Source organism: Lepidochelys kempii, chromosome 20 (genome assembly GCF_965140285.1).
Source record: "Lepidochelys kempii isolate rLepKem1 chromosome 20, rLepKem1.hap1, whole genome shotgun sequence".
NCBI classification, from domain to species: Eukaryota; Metazoa; Chordata; order Testudines; family Cheloniidae; genus Lepidochelys; species Lepidochelys kempii.
In genome coordinates, this window is record NC_136399.1 from 23,587,440 (window position 1) to 23,612,920 (window position 25,481).

General features: G+C 47.7%; 1 protein-coding gene across 1 annotated transcript in view; it reads left to right on the forward strand.

Moving 5' to 3' along the window:
* The first annotated feature begins 1,871 nt into the window (after nt 1-1,871).
* Nucleotides 1,872-25,481, forward strand: part of LOC140900623 (venom factor) — a 52,213-nt gene continuing 28,603 nt past the window's right edge. Inside the window, exons 1-20 of the mRNA XM_073318131.2 lie at nt 1,872-1,942; nt 4,281-4,473; nt 6,598-6,754; nt 8,658-8,728; nt 9,984-10,078; nt 11,337-11,419; nt 11,582-11,672; nt 12,323-12,425; nt 13,215-13,335; nt 13,635-13,750; nt 14,655-14,801; nt 15,828-16,040; nt 17,721-17,915; nt 18,347-18,508; nt 19,602-19,731; nt 20,624-20,695; nt 22,207-22,407; nt 22,784-22,895; nt 23,185-23,270; nt 23,454-23,593. Coding sequence (XP_073174232.1) covers nt 1,872-1,942; nt 4,281-4,473; nt 6,598-6,754; nt 8,658-8,728; nt 9,984-10,078; nt 11,337-11,419; nt 11,582-11,672; nt 12,323-12,425; nt 13,215-13,335; nt 13,635-13,750; nt 14,655-14,801; nt 15,828-16,040; nt 17,721-17,915; nt 18,347-18,508; nt 19,602-19,731; nt 20,624-20,695; nt 22,207-22,407; nt 22,784-22,895; nt 23,185-23,270; nt 23,454-23,593 — 2,559 coding nt within the window. The remainder of the gene's footprint in view (nt 1,943-4,280; nt 4,474-6,597; nt 6,755-8,657; nt 8,729-9,983; nt 10,079-11,336; nt 11,420-11,581; nt 11,673-12,322; nt 12,426-13,214; nt 13,336-13,634; nt 13,751-14,654; nt 14,802-15,827; nt 16,041-17,720; nt 17,916-18,346; nt 18,509-19,601; nt 19,732-20,623; nt 20,696-22,206; nt 22,408-22,783; nt 22,896-23,184; nt 23,271-23,453; nt 23,594-25,481) is intronic.

Below are 25,481 nucleotides of genomic sequence, written 5' to 3' on the forward strand. Positions count from 1 at the left end.
CAATGGCATAGAGAGTACACTTATAAAGTTTGCAGATGATACCAAGCCGGGAGGGGTTGCAAGTGCTTTGGATGATTCGCTTAAAATTCAATATGACCTGGACAAACTGGAGAAATGGTCTTGAAGTAAATAGGATGAAATTCAATAAGGACAAATGCAAAGTACTCCACTTAGGAAGGAACAATTAGTTGCAGACATACAAAATGGGAAATGACTGCCTGAGAAGGAGTACTGCGGAAAGGGATCTGGGGGTCATAGTGGATCACAAACTAAATATGAATCAACAGTGTAACGCTGTTGCAAAAAAAAGCAAACATCATTCTGGGCTGTATTAGCAGGAGTGTTGTGAGCAAGACATGAGAAGTAATTCTTCCGCTCTGTTCTACACTGATTAGGTCTCCCTGGGAATATTGTGTCCAGTTCTGGGTGCCACATTTCAGGAAAGATGTGGACAAATTGGAGAAAGCCCAGAGAAGAGCAACAAAAATTATGAAAGGTCTAGAAAACATGACCTATGAGGGAAGATTGAAAAACTTGGGTTTGTTTAGTCTGAAGAAGAGAAAACTGAGAGGGGACATGAGAACAGTTTTCAAGTACATAGAAGGTTGTTACAAGGAGGAGGGAGAAGAATTGTTCTTCTTAACCTCTGCGGATAGGACAAGAAGCAAAAGGCTTATATTGTAGCAAGGGCGGTTTAGGTTGGACATTAGGAAAAACTTCCTAACCGTCAGGGTGGTTAACCACCAGAATAAATTGCCTCGGGAGGATGTGGAATCTCCATCATTGGGGATTTTTAAGAGCAGGTTGGACAAACACCTGCCAGGAATGGTCTAGATAAAATATAGTCCTGCCATGAGCGCAGGGGACTGGACTAGATGACCTCTTGAAGTTCCTTCCAGTCCTAGGATTCTATAACAGTGGTGGGCTAACTTTTTGGCCCGAGGGCCACATTTGGAAATAGAAATTGTATGGCGGGCCATGAATGCTCACAAAATTAGGGTTGGGGTGTGGGAGGGGGTGAGGGCTCTGGTTGGGGGTGCAGGCTCTGGGCGGTGCTTACCTCAAGCGGCTTCCGGAAGCAGTGGCCATGTCCCCATTCCAGCTCCTATGCGGAGCCGTGGTCAGGTGGCTCTGCCCACTGCCCCATCCACAGGCGCCGCCCCTGCAGCTCCCATTGGCCACAGTTCCCAGCCAATAGGAGCTGCGGGGGCGGCTCTTGGGGCGGGGGCAGCGTGCAAAGCCACCTGTAGGAGCCAGAGTGGGGCCATGCCGCTGCTTCTGGGAGCCACGTGGAGCAGCCCCCAACCCTGCTCCCCAGCTGGAGTGCCGGAGGGGGGCAAGCCCCAGACCCCACTGCCCAGTGGGAGCTCAAGGCCCGGCTTAAAATGGCTGGTGAGGTGCAGTTTGCTCACCCCTGTTCTATGGTGAGGCAGTGGCAGAGACAGCAATGGCACTCAGGAGTCCTGACTCCCAATCCTTGCACTTGGTTCCCTGTGGAGATCTGAACAAGATGTGTTTTGAGCAATTTCCCCATCCCTAGATTTGAGCTTGGCCATTCTTGGCTGTCACTAGCCTGAATAAATAACAGAACAAACATCAAACTAACCATCCAAATATCCCTCCTAGGTCATTCTAGTAAGAATGCAAAGCTGCCTTGGCTCCTTCCCAAAATTCAATAACTGCTTAGTGGTTTGCATAAACTCTTGGTTTACATTGGACTCTGAAAGCCTTGGCTGGGATGATTTAGTTGGGGATTGGCCCTGCTTTGAGCAGGGGGTTGGACTAGATGAACTCCTGAGGTCCCTTCCAACCCTGATATTCTATGAATATAAATAAACCTGGTAGAAGCTACTACTTCAACCTTCCTCACCATGGAGGGACGTGTTCTCTACCTAGTGGCCGTGTTCGCGTTCTGTTTCCCAGCCGTTTCTCACAGCCATCTGTAAGTACCTCCTGTGATTCTGAGCAGATGAAGATATTAACCTGGGGTTCGTTGGACTGAGTGGAGGCTACCCTTAATTATTCTTCCTTGGCTGAAATTCCGTGACAAGTGGGAGCCAGCTTCAGAAATTCTCTTTCCCATTTGCTGTGATCTTTGTCAACCTCATTCATTTTCAGATTATTTCAGGATTGTAGAATTTGGAAGCTTTTTAACCTGAAAAGTGGAACTCTGGTGCCAAATTTCTATAATCTGAGGATAAAGGCAACCCTCCCATTGGGCAAAATTCTGCTCTCACGTACAGCAGTGTAAATCAGGAATGACTACATTGAAGTCAGCAGCGTTGCACTGATTTGAAACGGCTTTGAGATGAAAATCAGTGATTGAGACTTGGTAACAATTTTGCCTGAGGATTTGTACGTTCCTGTGAATTCAGATCTCATTACTGAGATGTCTGCAGTAGGCGTGGTTGGCTGCGTCTCTCCCGGTGAAGGGAGAACTTTGCTTGACCGTGCTGTGTAAATCTTGTGGGGGGGCAAGAGCTAGACTTCAAAAAATGATGTCCCAGCCTGGAGTTTTAGTTTGAGATTCGTTCCAGTGAATGTGTTTATGGCTTGGCACCAACTTATGCAAGCTTATCCAAAGGAGATTTCAAATATGACCCTTTGCTCCTTACTAGTAGCCACATAGTATAATTCCTAAATTCTGGTATTATGAAGCTAAGAAAAGACACCTTTAAATGAGTTAAAGTTCCAATGGGCAAATAACACCCAAAGGAAAGCCACAAGCTGGAAAACATAGAGTTGTCCCATGGGAACCCTGTCATCTCACAGAAGAAAGATTTCAGTTGTCTGAGTGTCACATTTGTGACCGTGGTAGGCAACTGTTGACTTGCTAGAGGAATGGTGAGGGGTTGTCTGAGAGAGAAGGTGATTTCTCTGGGTCAGTTGCTTTCCTCTGCATTTCCTGGGCTTTGTGGTTTGGAGGTGGGCGGGGATGGTATGACGCTCATTGGTGCTGAAGAGGCAGGAGGCGTGCTTGGGGAAGTGGGTGTCTCAGATGGAGTTTAAAATGTAGTACATAAAAACATAAGAACGGCCATACTGGGTCAGACCAAAGGTCCATCTAGCCCAGTATCCTGTCTTCTGACAGTGGCCAATGCCAGTGCCCCAGATGGAAAAACAGCACAGGTAGTCATCAAGTGATCCATCCCCTGTCGCTCATTCCCAGCTTCTGGCAAACAGAGGTTAGGGACACCATCCCTGCCCATCCTGGCTAAAAGCTGGTGATGGACCTACCCTCCATGAACTTATCTAGTCCCTTTTTGAACCCTGTTATTGTCTTGGCCTTCACAACATCCTCTGGCAAGGAGTTCCACCGGTTGACCATGCACTGTGTGAAAAAATACTTCCTTTTGTTTGTTTTAAACCTGCTGCCTATTAATTTCATTTGGTGACCCCTAGTTCTTGTGTTATGAGAAGGAGTAAATAACGCTTCCTCATTTACTTTCTCCACACTAGTCATGATTTTATAGATCTCTCTCATATACCCCTTAGTCGTCTCTTTTCCAAGCTGAAAAGTCCCAGTCTTCTTAATCTCTCCTCATACGGAAGCCGTTCCAGACCCCTAACCATTTTTGTTGCCCTTTTCTGAACCTTTTCCAATTCCTATGTATCTTTTTTGGGATGGGGCGACCACATTTGCATGCAGTATTCAAGGTGTGGGCGTACCATGGGTTTATATAGAGGCAATATGATATTTTCTGTCTTATTATTGATCCCTTTCTTAATGACGCCCATCGTTCTGTTAGCTTTTTTGACTGCCGCTGCACATTGAGTGGATGTTTTCAGAGAACTCTCCACAATGACTCCAAGATCTCTCTTGAGTAGGAACAGCTAATTTAGAGCCCATCATTGTATATGGGATAATGTTTTCCAATGTGCATTGCAATATTGAATTTCATCTGCCATTTTGTTTGCCAGTCACCCAGTTTTGTGAGATCCTTTTGTAACTCTTCGCAGTCTGCTTTGGACTTAACTATCTTCTGTAGTTTTGTATCATCTGCAAATTTTGCCAACTATCTGGTTACCCCTTTTTCCAGATCATTTATGAATATGTTGAACAGGATTGGTCCCAGTACAGACCCTTGGGGGACACCACTATTTACCTCTCTCCATTCTGAAAACTGACCATTTATTCCTACCCTTTGTTTCCTATATTTTAACCAATTACCGGTCCATGAGAGGACCTTCCCTTTTATCCCATGACAGCTTATTTTGCTTAAGAACTTTGGTGAGGGACCTTGTCAAAGACTTTCTGTAAATGAATAAACATTTCATAGATACACTCTGATCACCCCTAACGTTCTGCGGGTGGACAGCGAAGAGAAGATCGTGGTGGAAGCTCATGGTCTCACCACTCCAACCGAGGTGACAATCACCGTACACGACTTCCCTCTGAAGAGACTCATTTTATACCAAGTCAAAACCAACCTGAACTCTGACAATGGGATGATGGGCACAGCCATAATAAAGGTGCGTAAAACCCCAGCCTCAGATCGCTCAGCAAAACAAATGGTTAAACCAAATCACAATATATGTTTCAATGGTGCCAATCCCAGATATTCAAAAACCATCAGTCAGGCATCAAAAAGTCATGAGTTTGGCTTAAAAATCATGACGGCTTCCCCCCCTCCCCTCACCCCCATGATCATTTTGTTTGTCTTCTGGTTTCTGAGCCTTTCGGGTGCACTTGAGTCACGTTTTCAAGCTTTTCTCTGCAACTACAAGAATTTCCTTGTTTAAAAACAGGAAAGCTGAGATTTGCACCTAATCACATGAATCCAGGAGCTGGAGCTTTGAGGAAAAATACTGACTATCATGAAAATCTCAGTAAAATCATGAGCGTTGGGAACACGGATGTTTTTGGGTAATTTCCACCAAAGGGGGGGGAAATAAATCGCTTAGCCAGTTGATTAAAATCCCCCAGTAGTCATTGTTCCTGTAGTCCTTTCTTTGCCTTGTCTATATGAATTGTAAGATCTTCAGGACAGGGACCGATTCGTAGACTTGAAGGCCTTACCCTGTGTTTGTACAATACCTAACAGATGGGAGCTTTGGCTTTGCTTAGGGCCTCTGGGCATTAGAATAATAAAGTGTAGTCTAATTGATATAAAAAGAATGAGTTATAAGCAATTTCAGCTCCTACCCCTGCCTTGGATCCTAGCCCCCCTACCAATTTTTGTGATTTACAATCATGTTTTACGTTTTGTTTTGTTTTTTTCTACACCTCTCCCTGGATGCGATGGGAAAATTCCACCCAGACAACAGAAGTTCTGACAACTAAGTAGATGCGGGGAGTGGAGAGGGGGGGCAGTGAAATTGAAAATCTCCCCTTTCCTATGTCATCAAAGGCACAAATGGGTGTTAGCTTTAAACCACCTTTGCACCCTCCTTATCCTGGTCTGCTCCACGACATCCAGTTTATTTGGACAGCCCCAGGAACCTGACTAAGTTAGAGCAACCTCCTAGGGCTGCACTGTGGGCTGCAGTCCAGATATGCATCTCCGCAACAGCATGCGTCCTATGCCAGGGCTAACGAAGGGATCCTCAGAAGGCAGCTTTATTCGCTCAGTTCTTGGGCCTGAAGGTATCCTCCCTGGCCAGATATGGGGCTTTTAGGGGCCCTTTACACCACTTTGGCCCTTTTACCTGGTGTAAAGAGGCCGTGAAAGAGCTGATGATCTCATCCCTCATCTCTTTCCACGATGATGAATTTAGGGGACATTTGTAACAAAAACAGGTCATCATTTTCAGGTAGAAGTGTGATGATTTCTTTTTTTTTTTAAAGTTGATTGTGACCTTTTAACAAAACCAAATCAAGGTCTGACTGTTGTATAGGTAAATGAGTCCCTGGCCATGAGTTTTTGGATGAGTGGGTGTTCCAGTCAACTGCAACCCCATTCAGTTGGTGGCTAGAGCTAGTGGAAAGTTTTCTGGCTGAACATTTCTTGATTGGAAAATGCTTGAAAACCTTGAAACGTTCCACGGGAACATGTCTGTTTTGATTTTTTTTTTTAATGGAATGTTTTGGCCTTATTGAAATAGAATTTTTTTTTCATTTAGAAATAACGTAGAGTTTTGAAATGTATTTAATTGTATATTCAATTATATATAGCAATACAAAATAAAGTCAAAAAAGGAAGAAAATGTTTTGATTTTCTCAAAATGGAATGTTTTGATTGCCTCAAAGTTACCAACATGTTTTGGTTTTGTTCCGATTCTGAACGAAAATGACCTTCAAAATGTCGGCATTTCGCAGGGAATAGAAATTCGAGTTTTGGCCAGTTCCAGTGTTGACTAGTATTTTAGGACCAAGGTGGCCAAACTACAGAGAGGAATAGCAGCTTTATTATCCCTGTAAGGGCCATAGCATACAGTTGACTTGTGACTGGAATGTCTTTTAACAATAGATGTTGAGCAAATAGATGGATCAAGGGGAAATTTATGACATAGTGTTTTTCATGGAGCTTTGTAACTTTTGTAAGAATTGCTAACATGATTTATGATTAAGTTTCACTGTTCCTGCATGGATACTTTATCCATGGTGACTATTGACCTGCTGAACTAATAACTCCAGACTGAATAATCTTCACTCAGGTTCATACCAAAGACCTAAAGAAAGATGGCAAACAGTATGTGGCTGTCCAAGCCAAAAGCCCGCAATTCAACTTGGAGAAAGTGGTTCTGGTCACCTTCCACGGTGGCTACATCTTCATCCAGACAGATAAAACCATCTACACACCTGGATCTACAGGTATTGCCTTCTTCTGACCCCTTTTGGGCTTTGGGTGCACTGACTTCATTTTAGATCTGCTGCAGGTTGCATACTGTGGAGATTATTGTGTCTCTCGTCTTCTGGTTTTAATTCTTCTGTATTTCATTCATGGCTTCTTAAGTCCCCATCCTCAGGACTATGTTACCATTCACTGGTACTTGACCATTTGCAGTACACTCCATGCAAGGGAACGGTCATTCTTAACACCTGATCATCCGCTGCCGTGCACCTTGGATCATCAGTCACACCTGTGCAAATTAGTCCTATATCGCTCCCAGAACAGAACTCTGCACTCATGCCAGAGGTAGCATTTTACTCCACTCTGCCCTGGGTGAAACACAAGTAGAGCTGGGTGAAATTTTTCAGACAAATAGTTTATGCTCCAAAAAATTCAGTTTTGGATTGACCAAAACTTTTCATGAATTCAGGTTGATTTTGGAGAATAGTTATGACTGGAAAAAAATTAATTTTTTTAAGTCAAAGTGATTAATTCTGTTTTTGAAATACAACATTTTGATGTTTTGTTTGGAAATGATGTTCCGTTTAGAAATTCAGCTAAATTTGCTTTTAAGTAAAAACCACCAGAAAACTCAACAAAATAAAACATTTTGTTTGACCCGAAACAAAATGTTTACCAGTCATAATACACTTCATGCAAGGGCGTTGCCCTATCGTAATAGTTCATCATTTTGTTTTGGCAAGAAAAACCAAACAAACTTCCATTTCGTGTTGACCCGGAACAAAAATTTGGGGGGATTTTTTTTCAGTTCGGCCACTGAACCCCACCCCCCAAAAAATCATTCACTCAACTCTGGACACAAGGTACAAAGCATTAGTGAATGATGCCTCAGGACTTTTCCATGGAATTGTCAGAGCTTTCAGTATTGATGGGGAAGAGAGGAAGCATGGTCAAGTGGTTAGGGCACTAGTCTAAGTCTTGGGAGGTTGGTGGTCAAGTTCCTGTTCTTCCATAAACTCTGTGTGACCTTGGAGAAGTTGCCTAGCCTCTCTGTAACTCAGTTCCCCTATCTGTCAAATGAAAATAAAAGCACTGTCCTGCTTTGCAGATGTGTTGCGAAGATAAACACATTAAAGATTGTGAGGCGTCCATATATTACAGAAAAGGGGGCCACATAAGTACCATACACAGATTAGACCTGGATGGGAAGGGGATATGGACCCATCACTTCAAAATTATTTTTCAGTTCCATTTTAGGTTGATAGTGACACAGCCATTACATTTCACAGCTGTTCTGTGGCCTGTGGGAAATAAAATCTTTTTATCTCAGCCTAACTTCTCCTGGCACATATGCATGCAGTCGCAAAGCCATCATCAGAAGCTGCAGTTGGGGAACAATCTAAACAAATCCCCAAAGTAAGAACATAAAGGCCAAACTGGGTCAGACCAGTGATCTATCTAGGCCGGTATTCTACCTCTGACAGTGACCAGTGCCAGATGATTCAGAGGGAATGAACAGAACAGGACAATTTCGAGTGATCCATCTCCTGTTGTCAAGTCCCAGCTCCTGGCAGTTGGGGGTCTAGGGACACCTGGAGCAGCTCCACCAATGGCTATTAGCCAAGATGGTCAATCTTCCATGAAATTAGCTCATTCTTTGTTGAACCCAGTTATACTTTTGGCCTTTACACAACATACCATGGCAATGAGTTCCACAAATTGACTCTGTGTTGTGTGACAAAGAACTTCCCTTTGTTTGTTTTAAACACGCTGCCTATTAATTTCATCCTTCCCTTTTGTTTCCTATATTTTTACCCGTATACTCAGGATATCTCAGATTGTGCTCTGTTTAAAGTGAAATAAACCAACCCAAGGCCTGACAGAGCAATCAACCATTAATTTGCCTTCTGAATTTTTTTCCAGTCTATTGTCGAATCTTCTCTATGGGTCATCAACTGGAACCAGTGTCGAAACCAGTTATTGTTGAATTTCAGGTAAGACATTTTCCCGTCACTTTGTCACAATGACTAGCTGTAAGAATTGAGTTTTGTAAACTAAACTGTTTTAACTAACATCGCTGAATGTAAACACTCTGATACAACATGAGACAGACAAGGTGGGTGGGGTAATATATTTTATTGGACCAACTTCTGTTGGTGGAAAAAGATGAGCTTTGAGCTCCACAGAGCTCTTCTTCAAGTCTGTGTGTCTGGAAAGTTTGTCTCGTCCATCAACAGAATAAAAGATATGACCTCACCCACCTTGACTCTCATATCCTGGGACCAACATGGCTACAACACTGCAAACATATAAAAACATGGTAAGGATAGGAGATGAGTTAATAGCTGATTGAAGCCTCACCTTGTAAACCTAATGCATGGAAAGTTTCCTGCTGTCATTGACGAGGAAAGTTCTATGGTTCCGGAGGGGCAGCTGTGCTGATTGGGAGGTTTCATGGTTTAGTTGGAGTTGTTGGGTGTAGGACTGGAGCAAGGTTTTGGGAGCACTTCGGGAGGGTGGAAAGGTTATTGATAAGGGAGCTGTGCAGCCAGCATGGGTCTGAAGCGTAAGCTACGAATAGATCTGGTCTTTGGTGAAACAGTTTTCTACAGGAAGACGCCATTTTGAGAAAAAGCAAAATTTTTCACAACGTTGATATTATTTTGATGACATCTCTGCACAAAAAAATTTTTTTTCGAAGTGAAAAAAAATAGTTTTGAGACAACATCAACGTTTTGTTTCAAAATATATTTATAATTATATTATAATAATGATTTATTTATATTTATTTATATATTATGTTTCTCTTATTTTTACATTATTTCATGACATGTCTGTGAAGTGCATATTATGCCCTTCCTCAAACCCATCCCCAAACCTCCAGACAGCTGTGGCTGGTGGGTGCTGAGCAATCTTGCAGTGATTGAGTCTTAATAAGTTGCGAGCTTTCGGTAGTTATCATACATGTTATCTGTCACGCATAAACACCCTGCAAGAGGTGTGTTTGGTCTAGTACATTTGTCAGGTCTGAGGTAAGAGTTATTTGCAAAGAACAGGGGGGTTCCTTTTCCAAGGGGTCTCTGCATCACGTCGACTAAAGCAGCCAAAGTAACTGACTGTTAAATGCTGATTTATAAACCTCGGAATTTTTTATTAGCCCACAAATTTAAACCCAGGTGATCGTATGGGGCAGAACAATTCACAATGTTTTCTGACACCTCTAATCTCTGACCTGCTTTTCTTTGCCAGACACCTGAGGGCATTATTGTGAAGAGGGAATCTGTATCCTCATCCAGCAAAGTCGGGATCTTCCCTATGAACCATCGCTTACCTGAAATTATCAAGTAAGTTGCCCTAAATATCACCGTGTGCATATGTAATAGGGCCCTACCAAAGTCACGGCTGTAAAAAATGTGCCCCGGACCGTGAAATAAGCCCTCCCCCATAAAATCTAGCTATTGGAGGGGAAAGGGAGGGGTAGGGCAGGGGGCTCCTCAGGCTCCAGCTGCTAGTCCCCGGAGCTGGGGAGGAACAGGACTTACTGTTCTCCTGCCCAGCCACTCTCGGCGGGAGATCAGACCCACCTCCGGGTACCTCCTGAAGCTGCAGGAAGCCCAACTATGAAGACAGCATAGAAGTGAGGGTGGCAATCCCACAACCCCACCTACAACAGCTGTATGACCCTCTCCTACCCCCCACCCCCGCCCCAGCTGCCTTTTGGGTCCGAAACCCCATTGTTACAGCACTGTGAAATTTCAGATGTAAACAGTCTGAAAACATGAAATTGACTAAGTTTCAAATCCTGTGGCTGAGTAATTGACCAGAATTGACCATGAATTTAATAGGGCCCTAGTAATAAAGACCTACAGAGATCAGGCAGTGAAACAGAAGATTTATGTGTATGATTCATTAGCTGTTTCACCTACAGGCATTTCCTGGAGATAATAACCTCCTAAGCAGTGTTTAAAGCAGATGTGGACTCATCGTGGTTATTTTCCTATTGAGAGCGATCTATCCCCAGTAACACAGTGATTGTGACATAGGAATTGCCAGAGTGGATCAGACTCAAGATCCATCTAGTCCAGTATTATGTGGCCAAAAGTGGTACCACCAGATGGTGCAGAGGACAGCATAAGAGCCTCTGCAGTCGACAGATGTGGGATAATATCCCCATGACAGTGTCATCCTGATATTTAGAGACTGGCTTAAGCCCGGAAGCCTGAGGTTTAAGAACCCTTCCAGAATTGTTGTTAGCATTAACTGTTCTTATTCTTAGGAGCCATATAAATGTCCAAACCCTTTTTGATTGGAGAACCCATCCGAATTTGTCCTCCTACCCAATATGTTCCACCCCTGCCCCAAGGAGTGCAGATTTTGTTGGGCTCTCCATACCCCTCAAAATATGCAACTGTATTTTAGATTGCCAGAAGTTAAGATAGCCACCAGTCATCTTTATTGACCTGAAGTCATCTTGGGATCAATGCATGGCTTAGGGTTAGCATTACAGGCCAATTAAATTCCCTGGAGAAAGAAGAGGGCCAGTCAGACATAGCAAAATGTGTGCTAGGTGCATTCATTCATCTTTTTATTTTCCCCCTGTAGTTTGGGAACCTGGAATATTGTGGCTAGGTATGAAGACTCCCCACAGCAGAGCTTCAGTGCACAGTTTGACATTAAAGAGTACGGTGAGGATCCCCACTGTTGTCCTTCATCTGTCCCAGAGAGCTCTCCTCTCTCTAATCTCCTGACCCAATCATGGAGGAGACTTTTTATTCAGTTTGGCTTTATTGACCAGCTGTACAATCCTATAAACTCAACGTTCTTTCCTTCTCCTCTCGTTTCTCCAGTGTTACCGAGTTTCGAAGTCACATTGGAGCCGTCTGAGAAGTTTTTCTACATAGATGGCAACGAGGACCTCAGAATTCATATCAACGCGAGGTGGGTGTCTCTGTGAGCTGGTTGAGTGGAAGGAGAGGCGGTGCATCATGGGAGTCCCTGGCTATGGTGCATCATGGGAGATGCTGTCTGGCTGGGCAGCCCGGGCCCATTGCGGAGAATGGGCACATGAGACACCAGAACTACAACTCCCCTGAGGCATTATGGCAGCACTTCCAAATTTAAATATTTTGGGTTTTCAGGCATTCCGTTTTTCAATTAAAAATAGATTTCTTTTTCCCCCTATGGCAACAGACAGTTCTTACAGAAAATTTTGTTTGGTAAATAACCCAATTTGCCATTGAAAAAGAGTTTAGAGGGGAAATTTTCAGCAAGCTATACTCCCAAAGTAAAGTTTCTTCTGGTGAGGAACTGAAACCTGGCTGGACCCATAAGCAAACTCTGTGGCTTCAGCTCAGTTCCTTCATCTACTATTTCTGCCACTTCCTCCAGCTACCACAGCAGAAAGAGGTTAATTGAAAACAAATGAGTCATTTTAGTTTGATCTGTGACTGGGCCACCTTTAACCAAGGGCACATGGTATCTTTCAAGAGACCGCGATGGAAATATCTTTGGTATAACCCACAAGCCAGCACCACAGGTTCTCAGGAGGTTTCCATGGGGCTTTTCTTACCCATCCTCTCCTCTTTCAGGTTCCTCTATGGGAAAGACTTAGACGGCACTGCCTTTGTCCTCTTTGGGGTGAAGATAGGTGATGAGAAGAAGAGCATCCCGCAGTCACTCAAGAGAATTGAGGTAATGCCCGTTCTTGGAGGAGAAATGCTGGGGAAGTGATGTGCCCTCACAGATAAAGTAGTAAAGAACCTCCCCAACTGCACATCACCTTAATCGGGTGTTTACCTTCAACACCACCAAGGGCTGTAGTCAAGGTCCGTATGGGATGGGGACATGAGATGGAGCAGAGCCAAATTGTGTGACCTGACTAGATTTGCCCTATAATCCCCCGCAAACTCCCAACTTGCTCTTACGTATAAAGTGGTAGGTGGCTCCTTTAAAAGCTGCCCACCTTCTCTCCCACCAGCAGGCTGTAGGTGCTACTCGCCCGTACAGGGCTGTGGGCTCGGGGAGTAGTCCATCAGCCCAAGCTTCTCTGCTGCCATCACCCTCACGGCCATGCCTGCTTCATGCAGCTCCCTCTGCAGCCACCGCAGAAGAGGAGTGAAAGGGACGGCTTAGGGACTGCACCGTTGCTCACTATGTCGGGGTGGCCAAAGTGCTGCCGGTGAACTTTATGTACCTGAGGAGCTCTGCGATGTGTCACCCCACCACCCAAATACAGAGGGGCAGCAGCAGAGACTATATGCTGGGACCTGCGGACACCATGGGCCTCCCCCAGACACTAATAACAAAGTGGGCTACAATCTGTGCCATTCCGGGTGCAATCCTCTGGCTCCAGGTAGAAGACCAACCTGGGGCATTTGCAGAAAGTTGCCCTCTGCTCTAAACCCACGGAAGTTTGGGAGCCGACAGCTGCACATGTACGTGTGTGCATGTGACATTAAGAAACCCTTTCCCTCTTTCTAGATACTTGATGGGAATGGGGAAGCAGAGCTAACCAGAGCAATGCTGCAGGCCCGTTTCGTCGACCTTAGGGAGCTCATCGGCCACTCAATCTATGTTACTGTGACGGTTTTGACACAGTCTGGTGAGCAACCGTTTACTTTGGAGAGGTGCAAAAATAAGTCCTCAGTTCAGGAAGGATGTGACACTGACTACCTGCTTTCTCTGGGTGCAATTCAAGGCGTAGCTTTTGATCTATGAAGTCCTTCATGGCTTAGGTCCCTTGTACCTTGGAAATACCAGGCCAGATCCTGCTGTTAATTACAATGGCATAAAAATAGAGTGACCCTGGTAGAGTTATTTCTGACTGACAGTGGGGAAGATGAGATCAGAATCTGTCCTGAAACCGCTTTCCTTAACCCATCCTGTGGCTTCTCTGTGCAGGCAGCGACATGGTGGAAGCGGAGAGAACCGGAATTAACATTGTGACGTCTCCCTATCAGATCCACTTCACAAAAACAGCCAAGTACTTCAAGCCGGGGCTGCCCTTTGAACTCATGGTAATCTCTCTTCTGCCTAGAACTAGGCCTTTTGGGGGGTATTAACAGGAGACAAAGGGCCAGGTTCTTATCTCAAGCCGGAGTATCTCCATTGACATCAATTCATGACTGAGATCAGAATCTGGCTCAAAGCTGACAGTCTATCTAGGAAGCAGTGTGGTGGCGGGGGATACAAAATACGGCATGAGGTCACTCATACGCCTTAGTACGCTGCTTCCTGGGCCTTGTACCAGTACCAGGGGCTTTAGGGATTCTAGACTCCTCCACGCTCATAATGCGGCTCTATGCTGGGCCTAGCGCTCCAGGGCCCTTTGGCTCAGGTTACACGTCTACCCTACAATCAGAGGTGTGACTGCAGTGCACGTAGACAGACCCGAGCCAGCTTTGATCTAGCCGGCTCAAAGAACGACACCAGTGGAGCCATGGCAGGCTGTACAACTGACCCTGGATGTGAACTCAAGCAGCTTCACTGCTCTTGTTGTTCCGGAGAGCTGGATCAAAGCTAGCTTGGGGACGTCTACCCATGCCGCGGTCACCCCTTTGATTGCAGGGTCGATATACCCTCCGTATGCAGATGGACACATAGTAGCTCCTCTGTTGCAGCCTGAGGTTCAAAGGCAGTAAGAAGAGAGGTTTGGGAGAGGTGGGGGTTGAGAGGTGGGGAATAGATGAATGGTGGAGGAAGGGGAGAATTGGGAAGCAACAGTCCTGGGGAGTGGTAGGAATTTGCACTGGGGTAGAGGGGCGCTAGTACGGAACGGCAGAGGGCAGTGAAGTTGTAGGGTGGGGCAGCTGGGGGATCATTCTCTCCTGTCTGTCTCTGTTGCTTACTGCACACACAGAATCTCCAACCTAGTCCAACATGACGCTGGGCGGTAATCCCTTTGTCTCCCCTTGATCTCAGGTCTACGTGACAAACCCCGATGGCTCGCCAGCGGCCCGCGTTCCCGTTAAGGTGGATGGCTCCCAAGATTCTCGGCTGACTCAGGGAGACGGGACGGCGAAGCTGGTTATCAACACGCCTGGGGAGAAATCACAGTTAGACATCACCGTGAGTAACCTTCCATTATCACAGGAGGTTGGGCACGGTGTGTGCACCCATTGGGCAGCCCCCTCCGGCCGACGCCCTGTACACAGCCCTAAATCAGTCATGGGAAACTGAAGATAATCATTCACCCTGCAGGCAGTGGATGCCAGTGCAGCTTCAATACGACCACTGTTTCCATCTCCAGGCTGGCGCATAGCATCTGAACTTCATTCTCCCTACGCTGGGTGAGATCTAGTCATTTCCAGCGGCCTGTGACTTGGATTTCACAAGGGGCAGAGTCTTGTGGGAAATGCACAGATATCTGGCAAAGAGCGGAAGGAATTGACTGTATGGTTAATGAAAATGCAACAACATGGAGGGCTGGCTGGTTGGGGCTTGGAAGAGGGCGCCAGAGAAGCCAATGATTGACTGGGCCATAGAGACTGAACTCCCTTCTTAATACGAGAAGGGGCTGGGCTGAGATACGATGTGGGGGGGTCATGTGGGGAAGCTTCCCCTGCCCAGAGTCCATGCTACAGTTGTCCTGTGGCTAGAAAGGCTTCAGTCTTCTGGGTCTTTCAAAGCACTAAACTATATAAAGAAACTGAAAGGAAGCTTCTGAAACACTAAGAATGCCTGAAGGAAGACAATGCGGCTTTATGCCTTGGGCTCAGGCAGCCTGGGTTCAAATTCTGGCTTTCCCACTGGTTTGCCATGCACTCTTCAGCACCTCACTTCCCCTCCCTGTGCCTCAGTTTCCACAAAGGGACCTCCTTTGTAGAGCTCTCTGAGAGCCAGGCATGAAAAGCACTAGATGCTGCTATTAGAATAAGGACAGGAGGTCATTAATTTTTCTTGGCTTTATGAACTAGTTTTTATTCATTTAAAGATTTTAGGGTCCAGACTTTGCTTTTCATGAAAATGACGTAAATCTGAAGCAGCTCTGAATTTACACCAGTGTAACTGAGAACAGAATCTGGCCCAGACAGATGTGTTAAAGCTCAAATTTATTTTAACTGACACTGTTTTTTTTTCCCCTGATCCTTCCAGGTAAAAACTGACCACAGGGACCTCCCGGAGAACCGCCAGGCCCATAAGTCCATGGTGGCTGAAGCCTATCAGACCCAAGGAGGATCTAAAAATTATCTCCATCTGGCAGTCACCACTACTGAGATCAGACCTGGAGACAACTTACTTGTGAACTTCCACCTGCAAACTAGTAGCCAAAGTATTGTGAACAAGAACATGTACTTCACCTACCTGGTAAGTGTTGTGCTCCAGGGTAGTAGGTTCTCCTTTTACATCCAGGCACTGAAGACCCCCTAGTGACATAGAAGCAGGGCTTAAATTCTTACAGAGAATTTCCCGGAGTCCCCCGCACCTCCCCCTATAACCTATAAAAACTCAAGGGAGGTTGAAAATATTTACCGGAGAGCTCTGGCTGAATTTAAGCCCTGCATAGAAGCTTTATTACTCATGTCTACATGGCCTAGAGTAGCCACCCAGCACTGACTAAACTCCCAATGTCAACTTCTCAAGGCTGAACATAAACCAAGGATGGATTATCTGGGGCCAGAAGTTTGCTTTAGTTGCTCCAAAGTCCCGATTGGAAAATTGGAGGAGACTCCCCAAACATTATTGCGTTGCAATCAAAGTCTGAATTTGGGGGTAAGGCAGATGCACATAGAAGGATGCACCCACCAGGAGCGGATTTACCAAGAAACAAACTGTGTGGTGGCACAGGGCCCCCAACAACAGGGGCGCCTCCAAAATGCAGGACAAATATCTGACAATCTGCCCCCGAGCAGCAGGCTCAGGCAGGCTGCCTGCGTGCCATGGCCGGTGGCCCCACACCGCTCCTGGAAGCAGCCAGCTGCTGGCACGTCTCTGTGCACCCCTGGCCGGGGGGGAGGCCGCTCTGCATGCTGCCTCTGCCCCGGGCAGCGCATGAAGACCCGCTGTCCCCCTCCCCCTAAGGGGCACGCAGAGACGTGCCAGCAGCAGGGCAGAAGTGGCTCTCTGCCCGCTTTGCCTCCCTCTGCACTGCTTCACTCCTGGAAGCGGCCGGCATGTCCCTGCGGCCCCTGGCGGGGGCGGGGGGGTGTCTCCGCGCCAATTCTGCAGCTCCCATTGCCCAGGAACTGTGGCCAATGGGAGCTGCGGGGGTGGCGCCTGAGGGCAGCAGCGCACGAGACACCTTGGACATCCCCTCTCTGCCCCCCACCTAGGAGCTGCTGCTGGTGGGGGGGTGGGTGTGTGCTGGTCGCTTTGGGAGCCGCGCCGTCCCCCTATCCACCTCCCGCACCCCAATCCCCTACCCCAGCCCAGAGCCTGCACCCAGCACCCAAACTTCCTCCCAGAGCCTGCACCCCTCACCCCTCTTCCCACACCCCAACCCCCTGCCCCAGTCAAGGTACCTCACTTTATTTTGATTTACTTTCCATTACTTTATAATATAGGAGGAGGATGAAGAATAAAAGAATGAAAAACAGGGGAGAGATAAGAGAATGTTCTTTTTCTTAGCTGGGTCCTGAAGGGGGTTGGGGGGCGTGAAAATGAAGCCGCTCACAGGGCCCCACTAACTCTAAATCCACCACTGACCCACAATCCTTTGCTCTAACCACTAGATCGCACTCCCACGCAGAACCAGAAGTAGAATCCAGGGGTCCAGATTCCCAGGCCTTTGCTCCAACCAGTTCCTCGTCTAACCCATTCCAGTCATGAGGGATGGTCCTAAATTGGATGAGGCTTGGATCTGGGAGTCTGAAGAGTATCTGAATGTCAGAGCTTCCGCACCTCAGGCCAGGACCTGCAGTCCTCAACCAGTTCCATCAACTCTAGATCTTAATGTATATCTGAAACATTCCAAGTCTCTTGGTCTTGTCCAGGTGGATGATGAGGTTCATTGTCCTTCACAACCCATGTCTCATGTTTCCCTGTTAGATCCTGAATAAAGGGAAGATCATCCGTGCTGGAAGACAGGCCAAGCAGGCTTCACAAATTCTGGTGACCATGTCCCTGCCCATCACTCCAGACCTCATCCCTTCATTCCGCATCTTGGCTTACTACCATGTAGGAAATTCGGAGATTGTAGCAGACTCGGTCTGGGTGGATGTCCAGGACACCTGCATGGGAACGGTGGGTTGGTTTTCTTTCTGGTCCTCTGGATCTAGCTCTGTTCATATAAATTGACACTTGTTGTCATAAAGCCATCACTATTATCCACGATTTTCTTCTCGCTTCAAGATTCAGACTTCTTTTTCTTCCTCTTTTAGCACAATGGAGACTAGGGCACCATTCAATCATGTCTGGAGAGAAGAAACACACAGAAAGTCATTTTTAGTGATAATGGGACTGATTCAGCTCTCAGCGTCTCCTGGGTCAATAGCACGATTAAGAGATTCCTTAGAGATGCAATAGAAAGATAGGTAGAAATTAAGGTCTATAAATAGATTCCTTTGGAATCTAGAATCAGCTTCAGATTTACTCTACTTTCTTATGCTAAGAAGGGAAGTAAATGGCTTCCTCTGCCATAAAATAACCTCCTTGCTTCACCCTTTTCCAAATAGCTGGTGGTGAAAGGAGCCACCGAGGCGGACAATAGAATCCACAAGCCAGGGTCCTCAATGAAAATCAAAGTGGAAGGAGACGCTGGAGCGCGTGTCGGGCTGGTGGCCGTGGACAAGGGAGTCTACGTTCTGAACAAGAAACACAAGATTTCGCAAACAAAGGTGGGCCATGTAAACATCAGGACCTTGGCTGTGACTGGTGGTGTTTTACGGGGTGGAAGGCACTGAGCTGAGATTCTGTTTGGTAATAGCAAGAATTTTTTGCTTGCTGGCATACTCCTTGGGATGGGCTCTTTTTCAGACTCAAGCAAAGCAGGGGTGGGCCAGTTCAGTCCTTGAATGGGAGACTTTAAAGGAAACCCAGGGAGCTACAAGAAGTAGTTTTGGTGATTCAGAAGGAGGCCTTCCTCCATCGGCGCGGGAACTAGGCATGTGGGGGGTGCTGCAGCACCTCCAGATTTTGTATGGGGCGGGGCTCCGTGCCCAGAGTCCCGGCTGCCAGCTCCGTGCCCTGCCCCTGGCCCTGTGCCCCGGCTGCCAGCCCTGCACCCAAGGCTCCGCATCTGTCCCCAGCTGCGGCCCCAGCTGCGGCCCCCTTCCCCCATCCGTCCCCCCGCCCCCCCCCCAGCACCATGGCCCTGCTCCCGGTCCCAGTTCTAGGGGGCGGCAGGGGGCATGGATGGGGGGAGGGGTGTGCAGCTCAGCTCCCGCACTCTGAAATGTGTTCCAGCATCACTGCCTTCCTCCCTCTGAGTCCGTTCTCATTCAACACAATGCTCGAGGTGGCTGCGATCTTACACGGTATGTCTACACAGCATTTTGGAGCAAGCGGGAGCAAGCTTCCCAGCCCTGGTCAACACGTGGATTTATGGGGCTCATGCTAGCCCTCTAAATATGTAGACAGCGCCAAGGAAGGGGGCGTGCTTCAGAGCCGGAGCTCCAGCCTGAGCCACCGCTTTGTGGCACCTGTCCATGCAGCGGTTTTCAGACTGCTGACACAAGCCCTGCAAGCTCAAGCCTGTCGACCTGCACCAGGAGGCTCGCTCCAAAACACGGCGTAGACAGAGCATTTTTAATTCGTAGCATGCAAAGAGCAAAATCTAGTCTTCAGCCGGTAAAGTGCTTTGAGACCCTTCTGGCTGGGAGTCCGAAGGGACCAAGGGGGATTAGAACCTCGGTGGAAGTCCAGGCCTATATGTGTACAAAATACCATTGTTCATAATGATTTCCCGTCATCTATGCCCACTCTTCACAGATCTGGGACACCGTGGAGAAGAGCGACATTGGGTGCACACCTGGCAGTGGCAAGGACAATAAGGGTGTGTTTGCAGATGCTGGACTGAGCCTGGAGACCAGCATTAAGATTTCAACACCCCTGAGATCAGGTATCACTGCATGGATCTGAAACTCCTTGCTGACCTCCCCTTTCAGCAACTAGCTTCACAGACTGGCTGATCTCTGGGTGGCTCGGGGTATTGATAACAGGGTTTCAAAACCGTCCACCTCCAAGTCTTTGTTCACCTGCCCCAGGACACTAGAAATTGAAAGCCAGCCTCTTGGTGGTCTGTGCTGTGATGGTTTCAATCTGCCTCCCAGTGGACAAGCGTCCAGAGAAGGTGGCTTGACCTAGAACAGAGGTAGTAATAGGCCGACCACAGGCCAAATCCGGTCTGCCGGATGCTTTTGAATGGACCCTGAAATCTTATCATCATCATCATCATTATTGGTTTTTTATTATTATTTTCTCTGGAGTCTGGACCTTGACTACACCTTGACCCAGAAATTTGGACCTTGACAAAAATAAATGACTACCCCTGGCCTAGAGTTTAGAGGGGGACAGGGAATCAGGACTCCTGGGTTCTGTTCCTAGCTCTTGGAGATAGTGGGGTAGGTTAGATGGGTTGCAGTAGGATGCAGGATTCAGGAAGCCTAGATTCCATTTCTGACTTTGCCATTTGCGTGATTTTGGGGACAACATTTCACCTCTAAAAAAGAAAAGGAGGACTTGTGGCACCTTAGAGACTAAAAAATTTCACCTCTGTGTGTCTCAGCTTTGCTATCTACCAATTGGGGTTAATGATATTTGCCTTTGTAAAGTGTTTTGAGGTTCTTGGATGAAAGGGGCATAGATGAGCCGTGTGTGATTGTTACGTCACAAAAGTCATCACTACAACAGCCAGCTGAGTCTCAGCAGGGAGGCGAAGGACTGGTTGGGTCACAGAGACTGAGCTCCCCTCTGTCCAGGGCTTCATTTCTCTTTCTCTACTCTTTCTGCAGATCCAGAGTGTCCCCAGCCAGCAAAGCGCCAACGTCGCTCTGTTCAGCTAATTGAGTACAAGGCAAACAAAAGTAGGTACCAGTGAGACTGGGGAAAAGGATTTGTCATCCCTGGTCAAACCATCTGTCCAGCAAGGTGGATATCCTGCTTCCCAAGAGTGACCAACGTCCGATGCTTTAGAGGAAGGCAAAATTCCCACCCATGCCAATGTATCTGACCCCCTAGTGCAGCATTTCTGAAACTGGGGTCCGTGAGGATACTCCAGGGGGTCCGTGGGCCCCACTGATCAACTCCTCCTACTCCGTCTCTCAACTCCTCCCCTCCCTCTCAGTGCCTCCTGCATGCTGGGGAACAGCTGTTCAGCAGCGTGCAGGAGGCACTGGGAGGGAGGGGGAGGAGTGGGGATAGGGTGTGCTCGGGGGAGGGGGCTGAAAGAACCGGGGAAAAGGAAGGGCAGGGGTGGAGCTGGGGCAAGAAGAGGTGGGGTGGGGCCTTGGGGGAAGAGGTGGAGTGGGGGCAGGGCCTGGGGCTGAGCAAGGGGTTTGGGGGTCTGCCAAAAATTTTAAATCAAAATGGGGGTCCTCAGGTTGCTAACGTTTGAGAACCACTGCCCTCATGTATTGTTGTACCGGAGAGATCAGGATAATGCCTGGGTGACTCAGAGGAGCATGGTGCTCTCCGTAATCGAGAACAGGGAAAGTGGAGTTGGATTAAGAGGGGAGAGGAGAAGCTCAGTTTTACCTGTGTTCAGATGCAGCTGGCTGCATGGTGCACAGGACCGGCAGGTGCAGGGGGATCCAGGCTGGTCTAATGTGCACTCCAAGGAGCTGGAAGAAGGTTTCCATGAAAATGAGGAAGGAACTTTCCCATGTGTACTCTAGCACCCTTCTTTTGTTGCTTTTCGTGCTGCACGTCTCTCTTCTGCCCCTTCACGGGGCGGATTCCACCGGCTTCGACTCTGGGCCAGATGCTCATTTGCATGAACCATTCAGTCGATGTCATATCCACAGTGGAAAACTCCCCTGGTGGATGGGAATTCCCCATTAAATCAGCAAAGTCACGTTTTGTGTCAGCCCCCCACTCCATCTCCAGAGTAGGCAGCTGCTCAGGGCGTGGGAAGGACAACAAGGCCAGGAGAGACTGGAAAGGGGTGTTCTGCTTTGCCAGCCCTCTTCAGGGGTAAGGCCCGTAGGAACAATGACCTAATGCTAGGAGCCCATGTATCACTGGGAAAGATCCACCTATAGGATAAGGGCACTGTCACTGAGTCCCCGATGACCCTGTCAGCACTCCCTTGCTCTGAGCAGCATTCAGATGCAGGGGAAAATCTGGACCCCAGTTTCAGGGGACCTAATTCGTGTGTGATGCGCAAGGGGGGTAGGTGAGTGTGAGCGTAAGGGTGTCTATGTTGGGGTAACGTACACTCTGTGCGGGCTGGGAGAAGGTGCAAGTTTCACCAGCTTTGACTCTCCTCTGCCTTTTGCCCGTCTCTACTAGAGAGTAAAGAGGACTGAGACCTTGTGAGAGACAACAGGCTCAGCTGACGCTCAGTAGGAGAGACCTTGTGGTTTGTACATTTCAGCGGCGGATTACCAGGACCAGGCAGTGAAGAAATGTTGTGAAGACGGGATGTACGAGAACCCCATGGGGCACAGCTGCGAGAAGCGGGCTGGGTACATCCTGGATACGGATGAATGCAAGAAGGCCTTCCTCGACTGCTGCAACTATATCAAGACCATACGGGATGAGCGGCAACGGGAGCTCCACCTGGAACTGTCACGAAGCAAGTGCCAGGGTTTTAATATCACTCAGAGGAGGACAGTGGAAGAATATTCGGCCACACGAGCCAGTGCTGCTCACGTTCACTGAGTGAGATCCGTGTCCCAGAGCATAGGCAGCTAGAAGAGGCTCCCCATATGCGGCAGCAGCCAAAGAAGAAGAGCACATCACTCTGGGATGTTGTGGGGGAGATAGGCAACCAAATGTGGGTGGCTGGCCCCTTCCCCCATCTAGCCACCCACCTATACTCCAACCCCAGAACATGGTGGCATCAAAACATAACCGTTTATGCCACGACATCACTGCCATCCTATTGAGTCTCAATGCAGGGCATTAAGGATTTCACAGCTTGGCTAACTACCTCTGATTTAACATCCCAGGTTACATTGATGAAGGGTTCTTACAAGATGAAGATATTACCTCGAGGAGCCACTTTCCAGAAAGTTGGTTATGGCAAGTGGAACAGCTGGCCCAGCCACCAAACAAAGACGGGTAAGAGCTCTGTGGTTCTCACAGGACCAGATCCACAGCGGGTGTAAATCAGTAAATCTCTACTGACCTGGCCCATTGTTCCATGATATATTTTGCTCCCAAACCAAAGGCAGCGCATAAGTGGGTCCAACCGCTGCTGAAGTCCGTGTCTATAGCTGGTTAGGATCTCAGTGTCCGATCTCATTTAAGGATGGGTGGATTTGGGATTTAGACCCTTGGATTGAGACTGCCCCATGAGACCCAGCTTCTTCCTTCTGTAAATTAAACCTCTGTCCCCCTCTCCTTGTAGAATTTCGTCCAAGACCATGAACGTTTTCCTGAAGGATTCCATCACCACCTGGGAAGTGCTGGCTGTGAGCCTCTCCGAAACCAAAGGTGAGGGCAACGCCAGCTTGCTGAAGTGAGCCAATAGAAATCTGAATGGGGAAAAGGGGCTCCAGGCAGCAACAGACCTGGAAACATCACAGTGAGATGGAACAATCCAGGCGATAGCAAACGGGTTTCGATATTAAAGCGTAAACCCCATTGATCCTCACCTGAGGTCCTTTCCCACCGCAGGGATCTGTGTGGCTGACCCCTATGAGATCACAGTGATGAAGGACTTTTTCATCGATCTCCGGCTGCCCTACTCGGTCGTGAGGAATGAGCAGGTGGAGATCCGGGCTATTCTCTACAACTATCAGGGTGACAAAATCAAGGTAAACTCAAATCTAGCACCTAGGTATTGCATTGCTAGTTACACTTCAGACAGGCCATTAGATCCAGGAGTGCTCACCTCGAGATCTCCCCACCACACAGAAAACTGCAGCCCCAAGCTGCATGGGCAGTGGGTATAACAGGCCAGGAGAGGCTAAGCACAAAACACGATGTGGCCCACCCACGCTCCGCCCCGAGGCCCCGCTCTTCCCATTGGCCTTGCCCACACTGCTCCTCTTCCTACCTCTGGTCCGCCTCTTACCCCGAGGCCGCCCTGCCCCCCTCTCGTGCTGCTCCCCCACCTCCCCCGTGACCTCCCTGCCCGCCTCTCACTCCTCTCCGCCCCCTGCCCCAAGGCCCCCGCCCGCCTTTCGTGCCTCTTCACCCCCTCCCCCACCCGCCACTTGCACCTCTTCTCCTGAAGAGGCAGAGGCGAAGGTGGCAGGTGGTGGGTGGAGGAGGAAGCAGAGAGAGGCATGAGCAGTGGAGGGGGGGCCCTCGGGGGAGTGGGGCCTGGGACAGAGTGGGGGTGGAGCATGGGTGGAGCCCTCGGGGGGAGCAGGGGGCGGGGCCACTGTCCAGGGGCTGGTGGTCCCCACCACTTCTAGGGATCTTCCAGCACTCAGGCCCCCACCTTCCCCAAAGCCAGAGTCACGCATCGCCAGTGCCAAGCTGGTTCTGTCCTGAAAGAGACACATTAAAATGATCAGGTGAAACAGAGCCTATTCACGGTGTGTATTTACAGAAGGTCGTTCCCAAAATGAGGGCTGCTTGGTGGTCACCGTCTGACTAAACTGGGTTCGCGGTTTCACTTCTGAATGGGACATATGTCTGCAATGTGGGCTTGAATGTCCTCTAGTGGTAGTTCTGAATATATGGCCGTGCTGGGTCAGACCAGTGGTCTTCCAACAGGTGATTCAGAGGGAATGAACAGAACAGGGCAATTATCGAGTGACCCCTTCCCCTGTCATCCAGTCCCGGCTTCTGGCTGTCAGAGTTTTAGGGACACCCAGAGCATGGGTTTGCACCTGACCATCTTGGGTAATTCCATAGATGGACCTGTCCTCCATAAACTTAGCTAATTCTTTTCTGAACCCAATTATACTTTTGGATTTTGCAATGTCCCCTGGCAAGGAGTTCCACAGGTTGACTGTATAGTGCTTGAAGAAATACTTTTCCTTACATTTGTTTTAAATCTGCTTCCTATTAACTATATTGGAGGACCCCTGGTTCCTGTGTTATGTGAAGGGGTAAATGACACTTCCCAATTCACTTTACTCACACCATTCATAATTTTATAAATCTCTATTATATCCTCCCTACAGTCATCTCTTTTCTAAGATTAACCATCCTAGTCTTAATTTCCCCTCATATGGAAGCTGTTCCATCCCTTTAATCATGTTTGTTTCCCCTCTCTGTAGTTTTTCCAATTCTAGTATATGTTTTTTCAGATGGGATGACCAGAACTGCAAGCAGTATTCAAGGTGTGGACATACCATGGATTTATATAGTGGCATTATATATTTGCTGTCTTCTTATCCATCTGATTCCTAATAGTTCCTCACATTCTGTTCACTTTTTTGACGGCTGCTGCACATTGGTCAGATATCTTCAGAGAACTCTCCACAATGACTCCAAGATCTCTATCTTGACTGGAAACAACTAATTTAGACCCATCATTTTATGCGTATAGTTAGCATTATGTTTTCCAATGTGCCTTACTTTGCAGTTATCAACATTAAATTCCATCTGCCATTTTCTTGCCCAGTCATACAGGTTTGCAAGATCCCTTAGTAACTCTTCGCAGTCTGCTTTGGACTTAACTATCTTGAGCAAACTTTGTCACCTCATTGTGTATCCCCTTTTGCAGATCATTTATGACTATGCTGA